This window comes from Chlorocebus sabaeus, chromosome 23, assembly GCF_047675955.1.
Source record: "Chlorocebus sabaeus isolate Y175 chromosome 23, mChlSab1.0.hap1, whole genome shotgun sequence".
Classification (NCBI taxonomy): domain Eukaryota; kingdom Metazoa; phylum Chordata; class Mammalia; order Primates; family Cercopithecidae; genus Chlorocebus; species Chlorocebus sabaeus.
In genome coordinates this window covers 20,915,103-20,934,805 of record NC_132926.1, presented here as the reverse complement: position 1 = coordinate 20,934,805, position 19,703 = coordinate 20,915,103, and the positions used below count along the sequence as shown (strand labels likewise).

At 34.8% G+C, this 19,703-nt stretch overlaps 1 protein-coding gene across 3 annotated transcripts in view; it reads right to left on the bottom strand.

Annotated features, from left to right (window-relative positions):
* GABRB2 (gamma-aminobutyric acid type A receptor subunit beta2) overlaps positions 1-19,703 on the bottom strand; it is a 261,064-nt gene that overhangs the window by 169,863 nt on the left and 71,498 nt on the right. For all 3 annotated transcript variants that reach the window (XM_008015212.3, XM_008015209.3, XM_073010543.1), the window contains one exon: positions 1,614-1,834. In XM_008015212.3, the coding sequence (XP_008013403.1) occupies positions 1,614-1,834 (221 nt within the window). The remainder of the gene's footprint in view (positions 1-1,613; positions 1,835-19,703) is intronic.

Sequence of the window (19,703 nt, the reverse complement as noted above, 5' to 3'; positions counted from 1 at the left end):
GCTCTGGGTCTGCTCTGGGTAACTTATCATTTCTAAGTCTCCTGCCTTCTTCTAGATTCTTACCTCCCTCCATGCTTAACTTTTTAAAAATGTTAAACTACAACCGTTTTTCATTCCTTGTTCTCCACTGCACACATGGTCACCCTCTCATCAAGGCCTCCCTGATACCGTATGTTTTGTAGTTGATTCCAAGTAATAATTTTAGTATCATGTATCTGCTGAACACAATTCTTTCCATTAGTACTTTCGAAGTCCACCACTTCAGTAGAATCTTTTCAAACTTTACCAGTCAACTTATATTCTCTCTCTTCTATTTCCTTCTTTGCTGAGGCATGTATGTGAGCAGTGCCTGGATCTAACTCATTTCTCTACCACCAGTGCTTGCCACGGAGTACAAATGTGCTCTCATTCTGCCTTTCTCATCCCTCCTTCCCTTGAAGGCCAAATGCCTTTTTCTCTACAAATGTCATAAACAAAAGAGCTGAATCTAAGGATCTGAGATGACGTATCAGTCAGGAGTACTGAATATAGCAGAAAATAAAAATGAGATAGAATAGACAAGAAATATGTGGGATTGGAGGCATCCCGTTGAGGGCTCTGGCTCTGAACTTGGAACAGGGTTCATGTACCCTCTCCAGAGATTACTTTCTTTGCAATCTTTGGCAAATTGCATCAGCCTCTGTTTCTTCATTTGAAAATAAAGACAACAGCAGCTCCTAATGTATGAGGTTGTTGTAAGGGTTTACTATAATAACTCATGAAAGCATTTAGCTCAATGTCTGACCCATAGCAAGGGTTCAATAAATGAATATTAATGTTATTATTATCACCATTTTGAGAAGGTAACCACATATTCATGTAACACAGAACAAATTACGCAACTGAAAATCTGAGTTTAGAATTTCTTCCACTCTAATGAAGAGAAATTCTTTATATTATAGTGTTTTCAGAAAAAGATCTATTTTTTCTTTTTTTCTAGAAAACCATCTTTTAATATGAAAACATGCTTTTAGTACAGAATAAACTTTAAAAGAAAAACGGTCTTATTTTACAAATTATCCTCACCCAAATATCAGAGTATCACAAGTATCTCCTGACATAGAGGGATATTTGAGTATAAATTTCCTATTAATAAACATGAGCTGACTACTTTATTTGCAAGTCTGATTGCTCCTTGGAAGGTAAGAGGTCACAATAAGCTTTCTCATCATCAGAGGGGCATGATCCCCTTCAGGCAGCTCAGAAGCAATTTCTAAAACACAGCATCTCCCACATTCAAACAATTATTTGGCATTCACCATGTTTTTTGCATTTTAAAGAAGCCCTGTGTCTCAGCTATTTTGATATTGTTTATCCCTACTCCTTAAAGAAAGCAGCTTTAGGATCAGCAGCTGATATTGGAAGATAATTCAGAAAAGCGCAGTCTTAGTTGGAGATAAGTCCCTTTGTAAGCACGCTACCTTAAGCTCTTGAATGTCTAGTGGATAGGAGGCTTAGCTGTTTCTTAGTAGAACTGAAGAAAGAGTAAGGAAAATAGCACAATACTTCCATCCAGTGAAAAGTAACAGCTATTTTGTTCAGGAAAAGTTATATTTGAATTGGGGACAACAGACCTGAGTCCATAAAGGACGGTGCCATCAGGATGCAGGCGGATCATGCGGTTCTTAACAGTCACTCCGTGCACAAATGACTTCTTATCGTTCAGGAAATAGGTATCAGGCACCCAGAGCTGGTCTGCCACTCTGTTGTCCAGAGTCAAGTTTAAAGGTATTACATTATAGGACAACCTCTTATCTCTCCAGGCTTGTTGAAAGTACATTGTCAAGGTATAATCCTGTAAATATGAGAAAAAAACATGGTTAGTTTACACCCATACAGATCTGGGGGATAAGCAAACATCTCCGTATTAATAAGAAAATAAATTTATTTTTAATTTTGTTTTATTTTTTTGATACAGGGTCTCACTCTGTCACCCAGGCTGGAGTGTACTGGTGTGATCTTGGCTTAATGCAGCCTCCCTCTCCTGGGTTCAAGCAATTCTCCTGCCTCAGCCTCCCAAGTAGCTGAGATTACAGGTGTGTGCCACCACGCCCAGCTATTTTTTTGTGTTTTTAGTACAGACAGGATTTCACCATGTTGGACAGGCTGGTCTCGAACTCTTGACCTCAGGTCATCTGGCCACCCCAGCCTCCCAAAATGCTGGGATTATAGGCATAAGCCACCACATCTGGCCAAGAAAACAAATTTATATATGTATGTATGTGTATGTATGTGTGTGTGTGTGTGTGTGTGTGTGTGTATGGCCACACAGTACAAACATATACTATTCACATATATAGGCAAATACTAATTTATTAAACCCATTCTTACCCAGTACCTGGCATGGGCCAGGCACAGTGGTGGGCACTATGAATACAGAAGTGAAGAGAATATATTCACATGAAATTTATGATATATTTCCAAGGAAGAAAGATATTAAGGAATAATTACCTAATGATTAATTCGTGCTTTCCAAAGTGGAGTACACAGGACTCTTTTAGGTGAGATATAAACACAATTTTAAAAATAGTTATGTATTTGTTTCTACGTGTACTAACAAAATCAACTAGCACATCCAAACCTAAGAATTCATCAATTCATTCTTCCATTCATTCATTCATTAAATATATAATTTGTATACAGTAGTTGACAGGAACCATTGAGGTGCTGAGATGAAAGTGGTAAACAAGACAGATTAAATGCCTGCTCTCAGGGAATTTAAAAACAAAGCATAGATAGATCAACAGAATCATGTCAAATAATGCTACATTTTATGAAGCACATAAATCAAGGTGCGAAATATCTAACTAGAATGGTGACAAAAAGCTTTTCTTGGGAGTTGGTATTGTGCAGAGAGCAGAGAAGGAGCCCAAACCACTGGCTCTTAGGAAAAGAACATGCCAAGCAGAGGGGAATCTGTAGAGGCCCTACGATAAATAGACAGGCCTGGCATGTTTGAAGAATCAGTAAGACCTGCTCATTTGAGCCAGTGATACACAGGGAGAGTAGAAACACAGCAGTCAAGACAATTAGTCCCATGAAATTTTAGAAGGGTATGTTTATTTAAAATAGATTGTTACAAAGTGGGTAACTTATTATGGTAATAATTGCAAGAGTTTGTAAGTGAGAATCCTAATCAGTCTAGTCTAATTAAGGTGGGCTTTCCAGAAAAGGTGACATGTACACTGAGGCTAATGTAAGCTTCTCAGCTATCTAAACAAAATTAATTCAGTCAGTTTATCACGAGAATTTTAATCCCAACATTATGGACAAATAGGCTGGGCTACAACTTTTAGACACAGTGGGCCAGCTGCTGTAATGTGACCAGTGCTCTTGGAGTTCCAGTTCTACCGTTTCTCAATTCTGTGTCTAGGAGGTAAATATACACAGCTTCTTTTTGTTTCAGTTCCATTAAATATAAATGGGGTTTTTAACACATGCCTGATCTAATCAGAAGGTTATTAGGAAAATTAAACGTACAACTCAAATGCAATTTGTAAACTACAAAAAGCTATATTCTATGAATGAAGCATTTATAAGTGACATATTTTATCCATTAGAAGCCTATGGGTACAATGTAATTGCTCTCTCACCCTCATCTGAATGACTAAGTGAAGGTCCAAATATTCATTTGAAAAGCATAATTACAATTCTATTTTAAAATCAGTTCACAATGCCCTACTTGAGGGTTTTTAAAAAACTAGAATCATGTATTAATTATCTCTGCAACCTGAGAGGCTAGAGCAGTGCCAAGGGCTCAAATAATGAATGAATGAAACAATATATGTCCAGTAAGCTATGCCTAGTGGATTTCTGTCCAAATCTGCATAGTTTTGTGTATAAGACACATACTTAAAATTCAGTAAAATCTTGCATTTTTCTAACGTTTGTTGAGATTTATACATCTTAATTTGGTTATATCATTTTGAAATATGACTCATATTATCTGCTCTAACACCAAACAGTTTTCATAGGAACAACGTAACTCATTGTAAAAAACGTTTAAATATTTTCTGTGGCTTAGAAAACACACACATTTTGACCTTACTCAGAAATCAGGGTAGGACCTTCCAATTTTACAAACAAACTTCTATCCTAACAAAAGACATATTAATATCCTAAATGTGTATCAAATAGTTGTTGGTGAAATTTGCTTTAGTGGATTACTTTAGTTAGCATTCTGGACTGTTCTGCAGCACCGTGCTTTAGTGAAGAATTAGTTTGAGGATCTCTAGAGGCGCATGTTAGTTTATAATAAAAGCAAGATGAAGATTCATGGATTATATAACTAGAAAACAGAAAAAGGATCAGATACATATTTTTGTGTGTTCCTATGTTACAAATAACCTAAAAATAGGACATAAAAAATAAACCATGCAATTAAGACTGTGCTGGAAAGAATACATTTACTGATTTCCAATTCTTGAAATGGAAAAATAGACTATTATCACTACAAGAAGAGAAAGCTACTTACACTTCTTTCATAAGCCTTCTTGCAAGTTAGGAGAAATAATACTGTTTGGAAAGTGCTGAAGTTTATCAACCAGCTGAGATGTGTTTGGACACAGGACATTATCTTATCTTTTGAACTAAATAAATGGTAAGATTGTGAGACTCTGCATTACATGCTCACTTCTGTTATTTGTCAGCAAGGCAATGCCTGCTAAAAAATGCTCCCAAACAGGCCCTGGTGATTCTGCAAACTGTCACATCAATTTTGATTTCATTTATTTTCAAATACACATCATGACACTGTCAAGAAAGGAAGAAGCTCCTGATTCTAACTCAGTGTTAGTGCACATAAAGAGAAAGCGTGATCCTGTCTTCTACCCTTTCCCCTAGGCTCCTAGCCACCCGAGGTAAATCCTTTGTACTTTAATATTGCAAGGCTATCCTTCACATTTGACAACTCCACCTTTGGGAGCTTGTCTCACAGTTGGTTTATTCACACTGAAAACTCCCAAATAAACCACTTCTGGGTGCTCCTTGATCCATGTCATCACCACCCGAGAAGGATTGATATAATTAAAACTAAAGCCAATTGATTTTCAATACCAAACAAGATAAAGTAAACCCATTGCAGGTAATTTCTCTGACGAATTACAACTAAAAATTCTGGAAGAAATAAAATCGCAACTACCTGATGACTATGCAAAGTGGAAAGACTAAGGAAATAATCAAAATGTGAGAAATACTACTATAAGAGTGAGTTTCTTGATTATTTTTCTTCTTCCTTTTGTACTCCTTAAAGTAGCATACAAGTACACACACGTACACACACACACACACACACACACACCTGCAGCTAAAAGTATAAAGACCTCAATAAACAGAGAGAGATGTTTCTGGACTCACACGTTGAATATTGTTAAGATGTCAATACTCCCTAAATTGGCCGACAGATAAAATGCTATTTCGTTTCATCTTAAATGCGATTCATTTCATTTCAAATCCTATCAGGATTTTTTTATAGGTGTTGGCAAGGTGATTCCAAAAATTTATACATATATATTTTATATAAAAAATACATTTATATTTTTATATATATGAAAGAGAATAGCCAAGACAATTTTGAAAGGGAAAAGCAATGCTGGAAGACTCACGCAATCTGATATCAGGACTTACTATACTGATTTAAATACTTACTAATATTACAACAGTGTGGTAGCATTGATAGAAACATAGGGTCTACAACAGAAGAGTCTAGAAATAAACCCATGCACCAATATGTTCAATTGATTTCTGACAAAGGTTCAAAGACAGTAGACTGGAGAAAGCATAATCTTATCATATAACAAATGGTTTGGATCAAATGGAACATCCACATACAAGTCGATAAATGGGTATGTGGATTAAACATTTTGGCCCATACTTCACATTGTATACAAAATCTAATTCCAGATGTGTCATCGATTTAAGTGTAAAGTGTAATACTATAAAACCTTAAGAGAAAAATGGAAGAAATTTTCTGACTTTCAGCAAAGACTTCTTAGATACAAACCTAAAAGTATAAGCAATAAAACAAAAAATGATAAATTGGACCTCAGCAGAATTTAAACTTTTCTTTTTCTTTAGGAATGACACTATTAAGGGAGTGAAAACGTAAACTACAGATTGGAAGAACATATTTGCAAATCACATATCTGACAAACGACTTATATCCATAAATATAAGCATATAATAATTCTTAAAATTCAAACAATCCAACAAAGATAAGCAAAAGATGTGAACAGACACTTAACCAAAGATACAAATATAGTAAATAAGCATATAAAATGATGTTCATCATCACTAGTCATTCTGGAAACAAATTAAAAAACACAATGAGATCCTACCACACACTCATTAAAGAAGTGCAAATAAAAACATCAAAAAACAACTGACAGTTCCGAGTGCTGGTGAGAAGGTACACCCAAAGTCTCATGCATTGCAAGCAGAACTACAAAACTATCAGCCACATGGGAAGCAGTTTGACAATTTATTATAATGTTAACATACATTTGACATAAAACCTAGCAATCCCACTCCTGTGTGCAATTGTTTACATCAGATTCATTTTAATTGCCAGAAGTGGAAGCCATCTGAAAGCTCTTCAGCAGATAGAGGGATAGACAAATTGCAATGCATCCCTGAAACAGAATACTACTCAGCGAAAAAATGGAGCCAACTTACTGATATAAGCAATGTCATTAATGGTTTTCAAATACAGAAAGCTAAGTGAAAGAAGCCAGATTCAAAGGGATACATATTGTATCACTCCATTTGTATGACATGAAAAAGGTGAAACTATAGGGATGAAGAACAGATGAACTGTCCCCTGGGATTCAAGATGGGGGAGCAGTAGACCTCAAAGGGCAAGCATGAGAGAATAATTTTGGGTAACAGAACTGTTCTGCTTCTTAATAGCAGTGGTGGTATTAGGACTTTAGGCATTTGTCAAAACTCAGAACTGTATAACAAAGTGAGTGCATTTTTCTGTATATAAATAAAAAATAAATGTTTAAACTGCTTTCAAAAAAGCATAGTCTCTGGGATCAGACACACCTAGGTCCATATCCCGGTATGTTTATGTTCCTCTGATGTGACCTTGAAGGAAGCCTTTCAAATCTCTGAGCCTGTTTCCAAGCCAAAAGAACAACTATAGCTAATTAACACAGGAACTGGGGGAAACAAAAGCTGTCTGACATCTGGAGGGAATAAAAAAGGTAGAGTTATGCTGTAAGTTAAGTCTCCTTCATGAATACACAGGGACACAGGGCTTTACCAGGACAGGTTGGCAGGGCCACCCAAAATGGTTATAGGCTCTCAATTCCCAAATTGTACAACAATGCACTTAGAGTAGGTGGTTTCCAAGGCCATTTCTACGGATGAAATAATTCCATTCTAGAAAATCCTCTGCTGACCTTATATTTAAACTCATGTTGTCATTTAAAAATCTTCTATATGTCTAAACACTTTTTGGTTTTGCTTTTATTGTTTTTATAATTTGTTTTCTATTGCTAAGATTTAAACCTTTCCTGTCTTCTGGCTCAGTGTCTAAAAAATACAGACTGTAAAAACACGTGTCTGTGTTTCTTATCTTTTTTAAGTTTATTGTTTTGTACATTGAACATTTTTTTATTTGGACATTTACTTCTTGTTATAGGATATTTGAATACGCACACACATACATGTATATCATATGTTACTGCCTTTTAAATTTCTTTTAACTTTATAGTTTGAAACAAAAATTATATATAGAGTTTCTGCATAGTTTTTACATAGCTTTCTCTAAAACTAACATTTTTCAAAGCCATAAAGTAATATAAAACCAGGAAATTAACCTATATAATAATATTAACTACAGGCCTTATTAGACTATCTATCATATCAATAATGCCCTTTTTCTGTTCAAGGATCCAACCCAAGAATCACCTTACACTTAATACTTATGGTTCTTAACCTTCAATCTGTGACAGTTCCTCAATGTTTCCATGTCTTTGATGAGGTTAACGCTTTTGAAAAGTAGCGGTCAGTTTTTTTGTTGCTGTTGTTGAATGTCTTTCAGTTTGGATTTGTTTGATGTGTGCTTATGATTAGATTGAGATTTTACCATTTGGGTCAGTGTATCACCTAAGCAATGTTGTATCCATCATATGAAGTGTACGCATAAAGTGTACATAATGTCAAAATGACATTCCGGAAAATTCCTGGTCATCTTAATCTTGAATAGTTGGTTAAGGTAGCATCTGCTGGGCTTCTGCATCGTGAAGCACTATTATCCTTTGTAATCAACAAATATCTTGGGTAGATATTTTAGGATTATGGAAAGTAATAACATATTTACGCTGATATCTATAATCACTGCAGTTTTGTGTGGTATTTTTGAATGCTTTCTAAATTTCTCTTCATTAATCTAAACCTGAATCAACATATTCATTCAATGACAATTTTTAGGTACTAATAAGACAAACCAAAAAAAAGGAAACACCAACATTAGCCACTGAAAGAGTTTTATCATTAGAAAATGTGAAATATCTCCTTGAGAATCACTTTCCATTTACCCTTATTTTCCAGACTAATGGCATTGTTCTGGCCACTTGAAGCTATACAACTTCATTCTGGATGTGTGGTGCAACATCTTCCCCTGTCTCAAGTCTGCAGGTTGCATGTGAGTGGCTTCTATCCCTACCTGGACCTGAATGATTATTCAACCATGAGCTTCAGCCCTCCCCTTCCCCTTCATTTATCTTCATTTATATGGTTTCCAACATGCATTCATTTTTCTGTAGAGACTTCAGTATTTATTATCTATGGAGTTTTTCCTCTTTTCTTTTAAAGCATGGCTATGTATGAGAGGAAATTCTCAATTTAATTATGTCTTTTTCCGTACCATTTCTCTATTTGACAATAAGATAGCAGGGTAAAGGGGTTGGTTTCACATGTATTTTGTCTGCCATTTAAAGACATAAAGACACCTAATAGCTTATTTTTTAAGGATCAGAGTTTAAAGTTTATTTTCATCAGTGATAAGGTGTGGTTTGTTTAATTTGCTTTGTCCATTAGAATTATACTTTATAAGCTTTGAAAATTACCATTATTGAACTAAAATCTTGTGCTTTGGTGATTAAACTTGCTTGTTGAGTTCTTCTAGATAATGGCTTTGTCTCCAAAATTAGATGGTTTCAGAGAAATCGCTCTCTCTGCTATCAGGCTTTCATAATTTTAAAAGACAAAATATTTAACTTCATCTTAATTACTCCTTGTTGAAAGAACAACTGTGTCTAATATACCATCATTTATTATTTCCCTTCACTTATGCTATATCAAAGTTGAGGTTTTGAGCTGAGAATCTGACCTTCTGTCTTTCATAAGATAAGGTTAATATTTTCAAGGTAGTAAAAATCTGTGATTTAGAAACTGTGAGAGCAAGTGTTATTTAATTTAAATGTAATACAAGTTTCATGTGAATAAAACTCCAGAATTGTGCAGCACAGCATATCTGTAGCTTTTACTACCATTCTGGGTAGAACATTTTAACATTAGGCATTTTAGAAAAGTTTTTCAGTTTTTTTGTCAGGTATTTCCATTTTCAAAAATATGACACAATAGGACTGATTTCCAAAGAGTAGAATGTCAAACTATTTTCACAATTAAAAACTTATTTTTTCCACTTCATGGGAGAAAATACATCTGATGTGTAAATTATTACCTGAATAATACCAAAATGAGGCCTAAGTTATATAGTACGTATATTCTCAACATCATAGGCTGCGAGAGTAAAGATTACATCTTAGTCATGTGTATAAAGTCAGTATTTCTGGTAAATGGTAGAAACTACAATTGCCTCTTACATGGTATAAATTCCTGTTACATATATTGGAGTATGTACAGAGATTTCTAAAATGTGCATGTTCTTTGCTCTGATGTTTGTATTTGCATGCTTTGGAATATTTATAGAAAATAATTAAGCAGCAAATTTTGACAGCTTTACTTCCAAATATTGTCACAAGTCTATTACATCTGTCTCCAATACAAACAATCTAGTTTAAGGCACTAATATTTATGAGTTACCATAATGCCATTGTTACTATCTCCTTGAGGCTAACCCTTGCTCCTACAGTGTAGTAGAAATGTAAAGCAAATCATGTCTTTTTCTTGCTTAAGATGGTCTAAAAGCATTTTATTGCACTTAGAATAAAATCCAAGCTTATTACGATGACCTTTAAGGCCTATATAACCTGGATTCTACCTACCTCCTTGATCTCACCACCTATTCCCTCTTCCTTTCCCTCAACTCCACTCACTAAGCCCATCCACATTGGCCTTTCCTCTGTTTGGCAAATACTTCAAGTTCCTTCAGACTTTACAAACTTCTTAACAAATGACTGAAAACCTAACTGACAGGCTATGTCCCCAAGCGGGACTGGTTCCTTCCTGGGACTCAGAGCTCAACTCAAAGCTCAAACCTCCTCGGTGAGGTTTCCCTTCCTCTCAGTCCTAGCAATCCCTGTCGCATCCCTCATTTTTATAACGTTCACAGTACTTACCATATTTTTTCAGTTAATAATATTCATTTATTTGTCTCCTCATGTATTTTCACGTCACCCAACTGGAAGGTAAGTTCCATGAAAATAAGAAGCTTTCTTAGCTTATTCACTGATGTACCCCTATGCCTAAAACAGAGCTTAGAACATAGTAGCAATAAAAAAAACCCCAAATTATAAAAGATATGAAAGCATGAATGAAAGATACCACATAGGCCTTAATACTCCCAAAATACTTGTTGTTATATTAGCAATAAAATAAAAATTAGTAAAATCCTAACTATTCATCAATATAAAATTGTGTATATGAAACATAGTACAAGCATATAATAAAATACATACAGGCATAAATATAATATTATAAAAATATTTATGACATGAATAGATGTTATTACTATATTACTAATACACATTATTAGCTCTTATCTTTTTGAGAAGACTACAAAACAATATGCATAATATGACCCAATTTGGGAAACATACATATAAAGAAAATGTGTCTAAAAATATTTCTAATATTAACAGTAGTATCTCTGTGTGATGATATGTCAAGTGATTTTCAATTATTTTTGTTAATCTGTGTTTTGTTAGATGTATCATTTCTATAACAAAGCTAAACAAATAATTATTTGTTGAGTTAAATTATAAAACTAGTGTCTAATATTACAAACATATCTTTATATATATTTCAGAGGTTGGTATGAAGAGAAAGAAAATTTACTCATAGTCACAAATAAATGAGAAGTCTCTACCTTTAGGCTTACTATTTACAAAGTATAAATTTCTTCTATATTGAAAAGGAGTTCATTTAGAATCACACAGAGAGTAAGAGCACTAATTGTTACACCATTTTTCCTTTTCCAGGGAAGCTAACACTTAAGCCGTCATCGATCAGTGAAATCACTACTATGTTTCCTCTGAAACACCAAAAAACAACAACAACAAAAAGGCAACCTCAAAATCTTTGTCTGGCACTAACTTCAGTCTTCTTCACCTCACCTTCAGGAAATGTTGTTTCATTTTTAAGGTAAAGACTTCATATCTGCTTCTTGTTCAATACTCAGAGGAGATGTAAACATTATTCTCACATACACATACACATACACACAGAGCTGTTCACTTAAGTCTAATAGCACCCTCTGTACTGCAATGGAAGTTCAAGTCAAAGAATTCTTCTGCAAAAGCTTTCAAAGAAACCCTATGGTCATGAACTACAAGCTCCTTACAAAGCTCTTCACAATCTGTTCTACTCAGTTCATCTTTCTTCATCTCTGTTTTCTCATCCAAGGTGAACAATCTGAGATAGAAAGGATGATCCCTGTTTAAGAGTCTCAGACATCGTATGCATCTCTGACACTACACTTACCTTCAACCAATCACTTTCCTGACCTTTTGCTTGAATTAAACTTTTCTATCTCTCTTGATACATATTTTCTTTCATGTTTTTTTTTTTTTATCATGGAGAATTGCTGCCCCTCTTTTCTGTCTATCCAAACCCTACCTATCTTTCAAACATTCATGAGGATTCTTCCACTTCCCCTAGACATCAACATTCATCCTCTGAGCCTTCTAATGCTGTGTGTAATTGTTCTGTGGTAAGTAAAACACTACTGAATTGAACAGTTATTTAGATGAGGGGAATAATCTCCCCAACTAAACTGGAAAATAGCCCCCACCTTATCCATGGGGGACACATATCAAGACCCCCAGTGGATGTGTGAAGCCACAGATAGTGCAGAACTCTATGTACACTATGATTTTCCTATGTAAACACACCCATAAGTTTAAATTATAAATCTGGCACAGTAAGGGATTAACAACAATAATAAAACGGAACAACTATAACGATATGCCAGAAGCTGTACTCTTGAGCTTTAGGGCTATCATTAAGTAAAATAAGGGTCACCTGAACACAAGTAATGTGATATTGTGACAGCTGATCTGCTAACCAAGAATGCTACTGAGTGATGAACAGGCAGATAACCCAGACAGCGCGGAGCTGCCGGACAAAGGGATGACTCACTTTCTAGGTGGGACAGAGTGGGATGGCGAGACACTTCATCGCACTACTCTAAACGGCACTCAATTTAAAATTTATGAATTGTTTATTTCTATAATTTTCCATTTAATATTTTTGGACAGTGGTTGACCACTGGTAACTGAGACCATGGAAATAGAAACCCGAGATAAAGGGAAACTACTGTACGATACTCCCAAAGTCAGAAACCATGTCATCATTTCTTTGTTAAGTGATCCAGGTATCTTATCTTTAACATAGGTGACCCTTCATGAGTATTTGTTCATGGATACACTAAAGCTTGTTTTTGCTTCCTGAATGGGTTTTAAATGTTGATTTTAAAATCCTCTTTAGTAATCATTATTCCTGAATCCCCCAAGGAATTTGTTATTTCCACGCACTGGCATTTGAGAGCTAGGTTTCACTTTTTCTCTTTCTTACCTGTTTCAAACACCCTCAGAGCTACTGGTGATCTCTCAGTGTTTCGTAGATGCTCTAATTCTACCAACTAAGGTCCCAGAGCTGGGAATAAGGATTTCTGAAGGACATAGTTTATCTATCAAAAGCAAATGAAACTCAGAGAGGATTGCAAGTATTCCCACGAAGCTGTTTCCACATTCCTAGTTCTCTAAAACACTCTGTCTTCCACATCTGAGCCCACAGATTGCTGATCCAATTATAGGTCATGGTAATATTTCCTCATTCTCAACCTCCTCAACTAGAATGTAATGGAGTAAAACTCAGCTCCTCCTTAATAGAAGCCATCACACCAGATGTTCAATTGCAGCATTTTGGAAGAAGCACAAGGTAGCAGCCCTGACTAATTGCTAGAGACACATTCAGGACATGGAAGCTGCACCTAAGATCACTCATAAGGGAAATCCAAGTTCAGAAGTGACTAATTATTTTCTTGTATGTGAAACAAAAATGCACATGGTCCAGATAATCAGTTTTTCCACTATGTTGCTTAGCTCATTTTGCATCTTATCATAGACCTACCTTCTCAGTGATAATGGGACTGGTTCTAAGGACTGCTAAAAGAATCCAGCCCTATAACTGACTATCTCTGACCCTTATCTTAGTATGTAAAATTCCTAGCAGAGGACTCGGTTCACCTTGAGATAATCAACATTTAAAGTGTACTTTGTATATATGATTTATTTGCTATCAATTTATGCTTTTTATTGCCCTATAAATTTATCTCAAATTGCTTTAGAGTATTTTATCTTCTAACTAGTCTGCACCCACATTAATACTTAACATTGTCTCTAGGTTCTTGCTTTTTGCATGCATTATTTCATTAATCATCACAATAGCACTACAAGTTACACATTGGATTAACCACTTAACTAGCTGCTGTGAGACCTTGGGCACGCTACTTAACCTCCCTGAGACACCATGTTTCATAAAACAAGGGAGATCATAGTTCCTATGAGTAAATAAATTCACCCAAAGAAAATGATTAGTAGAATGCCTGACTCAGATTAATTCTACACATGTTTGTTATTATTATTGTTCGTTATTATTATTAATCTCATTATTTCCATTTTCCAGGTGACACATCTGAGACACATTGAGGCAAGTGATAATTCCAATATCACTCAGTCAATAATTTTCTAAGACCTGGTTTGGTTGTGGGATTCTCGGACCATTAGCCCATGTTCTTAGTACTATACCAAGCTGCCTCTGGAACACCCATTCACTGCCAGTTTTGATTCTGACCCATCCTTTGCCAACATTGCTTCTATTCCCCTCCACCTTCCCTCCAAAATGCACACACACACACGCACATACATACATGCACACACACACATACAGTCATATACTAGAACTATTTGGGACATACATAAAATAAATTGTTTCTCGGGTGGGGGTGGGGAAATGAACGTCAGTCCCTGAGAATTCTCTGTGATTTGGACACTGAAGTTGTACAGACATATACATGCTCCTAAACACACATGATTTTAAGCAAAAGGTAGTTACATAAACTAACTTTGTGTTAAATAATTAAAACATCCCTAGTTTTGGCAGAGGGTATACTTTAGCACCGAAGGGCCTAAAGTAACTGGAAGGATGTACGGTGCTACCTGCAACGATATGCTCATGCAGAAATAATTCAACTGGAGAAATATGTCCAACAAGCTAAAACATGCTCAGCTTAAATTCACACCATCAGGAAGATTCTTTTCAGCAGAATGGTGACAATCATTACTTAACACTTGGGTTGAACAATTAAAAATTAACATTTTTTTTCAGTTAAAAAATGTGTGACTTTTACCAATTTCATGTGATCCAACATGGACGTGGTAGAGAGTATAAGGGTAAGCTTACTAAGTTTATTTGACTATGATTAAGAATTTCAGATTCTAAATAATTAGCAACACTCACACAGCCTAATTTATCAAGTTATCAAGCCTAATTTTGAAAAATGAAAAGCTTATTATTTTTATATTGAGTTTTTTAAATGGCTCTGTAATTTGTGTTTAGATTAAGAGGGAAATTCAGATTATATCCTAATGTTTAGGGGATTTTCCAAACTCTCTATTAAACATTTTGCCTTGTTAAAGCAATGTTACCAAAGCTATGTAGATTGTATCCCTTTGAATGCAACCATCCCATAGAGAACTCAGCAGATTTTTCTAAATATACAATGATAGCCATTTATATAACTAACTTATTATAAAATGCTGAAGTTAGGCAATAGGCCATGACCCAAGATGAGGAAAAAGTGTAAGTATGGTGGCAGGTTCCATGAATATAAAGCATTAAAGACAACAACATTGTACTTACCTCGAGGAGGAAAAAAATATAAGAACAAACTTCCTACCAGGAGCATAGAAACACAAATTGACAATTTCGTTTGTTTCATGTGTAAGACACCAAGTGGGAGTAATTTTGATTAAAGGAGACAGAACATTAGAATAAGGGTTTGATCTCACTTACAAATCAAACTGAATTTTGCTGTTTGATTTGGTGGATTCATAGAAAAAAAAAATAGCATCCTCTGCCTCTCTCCTGTTGCTCTTACCCAGATTGTATGAATACATTTTTATCACTAATAGAAAAATCCTATTTGAATATCATCAGCCTCTGTTAGACCCAACAAGCTCTCCAGCCATGTTAAAGGTGCTAAGTGGCACCTCAGTATTTGCTGACTTTTTAAGATGTAGAGTCAAGTAAAATTTGCTGCGTCTCCATTACAGACTAGGAAATCTGCTAAGGGCTGAATGGATATTGGTCTTAGACAACCAGAACCCCTGCTTTCACCAGAAGAGAAAAAGTATTAACAAGGAAACAAATGTCAGAAAACAGAAAGGGTAGATGAAGTAGTAACCTCTGAGGAGGTGGATATTTGAGCAGAGAGGTGAATGTGCAGAAAAACCCAGCCACGCAAAGCTATGAAAAAAGTCCCAAGCCCAGGAAACAGCCAATGCCAAGGCCCTAAAGCAGGGATGGATTGGGAAGAGACCAGCTCTAAGCACCTTATAATGTATTTTTGGTATACTGACTTTTCCTTGTCAGAGCTTGGGGAAGATCTAAAGATTGGTCTATAGCTTTTGAGAGGCAAACCTTCCAAAGATCATCAGCAGTCCTTTCATTCCTCCCTGCTTTCTTGCAGATGAACTCAATCTTGCATGACATTCATTTAGTCAGGATGTTTTGCTCAGTTTCCCTCAGAAATTGACTCATTACAAAATCCTAAATGGGTGTTCTCCCTTTCCTATGTTTCCTTTCTATACCTCCATACAGTGAGGGGCCTAATTTTATCAACTAGAGAATTTTCTTTGTTACATTTTAATTTAAGAAAATGTCATAATTTAGCTTTTCTAATGCTTCAGAATTATGATTTTCAGAAATACAACGTTGTATATATACAAGAGGTAACACAGTAATTTATTTTTTATTATCATCAGTCTAGAAGAAACACATTTTCAGAAGAATAGGTGTAAATGTGTTCTGCTACTCCCCTTTTGCTTTTTTGCTCTGTCTTAGAAGCATTTGGTGATTGTTGGGAAATCATCCATTTTCAGCGAAACTCATAACTAAAAGGAAATTACATTACGTCAGATATAATACCAGAGTCTTTAACACATTTGTCTTTTTCCCTAACTACATGCAAAATAAATTGTTTTTAAATCTGCTCATAACTTCGTGATATAATTAATTACATACCGCAAAATCCTTTTTGATCAGCAGTTAATTTTATATTCCTAGTCCAGTACTATAAAAGCAATCTCCTAAGTGTGCACCTCACTATAATGTCTCTGAGAGCTGGCTGTTCTAGACTAAACGTGACCACTGAAATTCATGTTGACTTTTCATATGCATTCAGAGAAGGCAAAAATGTCAACACACCAGTTGGAGAGAGGGAGAGGGTGCAATGAAAAGAATAGTTAATTGGCAAGTTGGAGGGATGCTTGAGGACTACCTACACCAATTAACACCTGATGGTTTTAGAGAGAAATAGCTTAATATCTCTAAGTTTCATGTTTTGCTTCTGTGAAACAGAATTACTACTACCTCTGCAACATGTCCCAAGATACACAATTACACATGACATGTGAACTTTGCCTCAAGACACACAATTACATATGATATGTAAAAGTCTAAGTCTATACGTGGGAAGGCAGTGTAACCTAATGTTATTCCTCACTTTATTATTATTATTCCTCACCTATTATTCCTCACCTTATAGTTGAAACCCAAGACAAGATAACTTCACTAGTGAATTCTGCTAAACATTTATAAAATAATTAGAATCAATCCTCTCCAATCTCATAAAAAAATGGGAAACACTTCCAAACTCATTTTATGTGGCCAGCATTACACTAATCCCAAAGTCAAAGACACTATGGGGAAAGAAAACTAGAGACCAATATTGAATATTGATGCAAAAATCCTCAACTAAATACTAGCAAACCAAGCTCAATAGCATATGAGAAGGAATATACATAACAAGAAGAATTTATTCCTGGAATGCAAAGATGGTTCAACATATGAAAATTAATCAGTGTAATACACCACATTAACAAAATTAAGAAAAAAATCATATGACCATTTCAATCGATACAGAAAAAGCATTTGACAAAATTTAGCAGTCTTTCATTATGAAAACACTCAATAAACTAAAGAGGAAACTACCTCAACATAATAAAGACCATATACAAAATGTCCATAGCTAACATCATACTCCATAGTGGAAGACTGAAAGCTTTTCTTCTGAGATCAGAACAAGACAAAGATGTCCACTTTCACCACTTCTATTTAGCACAGCCCTAGAAAGTCGAGTCAGAGCAAATAGACAAGAAAAGGAATGAAAAGACACCCTAATTGGAAAGGAAAAAGTAAAATAATCTCTACTTGCAGATAACATAATCCAATATGTAGAAAATTCTAAATATTCCACATAAAGCTGTTAGAATTATTAAATAAATTTGGCCAAGTTGCAAAACACAAAATCAGCATTCAAAAATCAGTTGCATTTCTATACACTAACAATGAGAAATACAAAAAAGGAAATTAAGAAAACAACTTCATTTACAATAGTATCAAAAAGAATAAAATACTTAGGAATAAACTTAAACAAGGTAACAAAAGACTTGTATTCTGCAAACTGTAATATGATCATAAAGAAATTAAAGACACAAATGAATGAAAATAAATACTGCCTTCAAGGTTTGGAAGGCTTAATATTGTTGAGAGGTCAATACTACCCACAGTAAACTACAGTTTTAATGCAATCCTTATCAAAATCTGAATAGCACTATGGTATTTTTTTCAAAAGAGAAAACTGTATCCTAAAATTTATAGAAAACCTCAATATACCCCAAATAAACAAAATAATATTGAAAAAGAACAAAGTTGGAAGTCTCACTCCTCCTGACTTCAAAACTTATGACTAAGCTGTAGTAATCAAAACAGTGTGGTAGGGTCATAAACACAAATATATGACCGATGGAATAGAATAGAAAGCCAGAAATAAACCCTCAAATGTATGAATAAATGCTCTTAAGCAAGGGTGCCAAAAATACCCAATAAAGATGAGATAGTGTCTTCAACAAATGGTATTGGAATAACTGGATAACTCTAGGCAAAAGAATGAAGTTGGGCTCTTATTTTATACCATATACAAAAATTAACTCAAAATGGATTAAAGGCCTAAATGTTAGACCTAAAGTTATAAAACTCCTAGAAGAAAGCACACAGAAAAGTTTCAAGACATTGGATTTTGCAATAATTTCTTGGATGTAACTAATAGCTTTAGCAAAAATAGACAATGGGATTACATCAAATTTAAAGACTTATGCATATCAAATGAAACAATCAGCAGAGCTAAAAGGCAACCTAAGGAATAGGAGAAAATACTTGTAAATCATACATCTGACAAGGTGTTAACATCCAGGATATATTTTTAAAAACTCCTGTAACTCATAATAAAGAAACAAACAACCTGATTTAAAAATTGGTCAAGGACTTTAATACATTTCTCCAAAAGATAATATATAAATGACCAACAAGCATATGTATATATTCTGAAAATCACTAATCATTATAAAAATGCAAATCAAAACTACAATGAGATATCTATTACTTCATGTATATTATTGTAACTACTATAAACAAACAAAAAGCAAAAATAAAGAACAGTAAGTGTTGATGAAGATGTGGAGAAACTGGAACCAGTATACTCTTGGTAGGAAAGTAAAATGGTGCAGCTGCTTTGGAAAACAGTATGGCTGTTCCCAAAAACATAAAAATAGAATTATTACACGATCCAGCAAGCCAAGTTCTGGCTATATATATCCAAAAGAATTGAAAGTAGGATCTCAAAGAGATAGTTGCATACCCATGTTCATAGCAGTATTAATCACAATAGTCAAGAGTTGGAAGCAACTCAAATGTCCATCAGTGGATGACAGGATAAACAAAATGGGGTCGAAACATACAACAAAATGTTTTTTCAGCCTTAAAAAGATAGATATTCTGACACATGATACAACATGGATGAACCTTGACAACATTATGCTAAGTAAAATAAGTCAGTCACAGAATGCCAAATACGATATGAGTTCACTTGTATGATGTATCTAGAGTAGTCAAGTTCATAGAGACATAAAGTA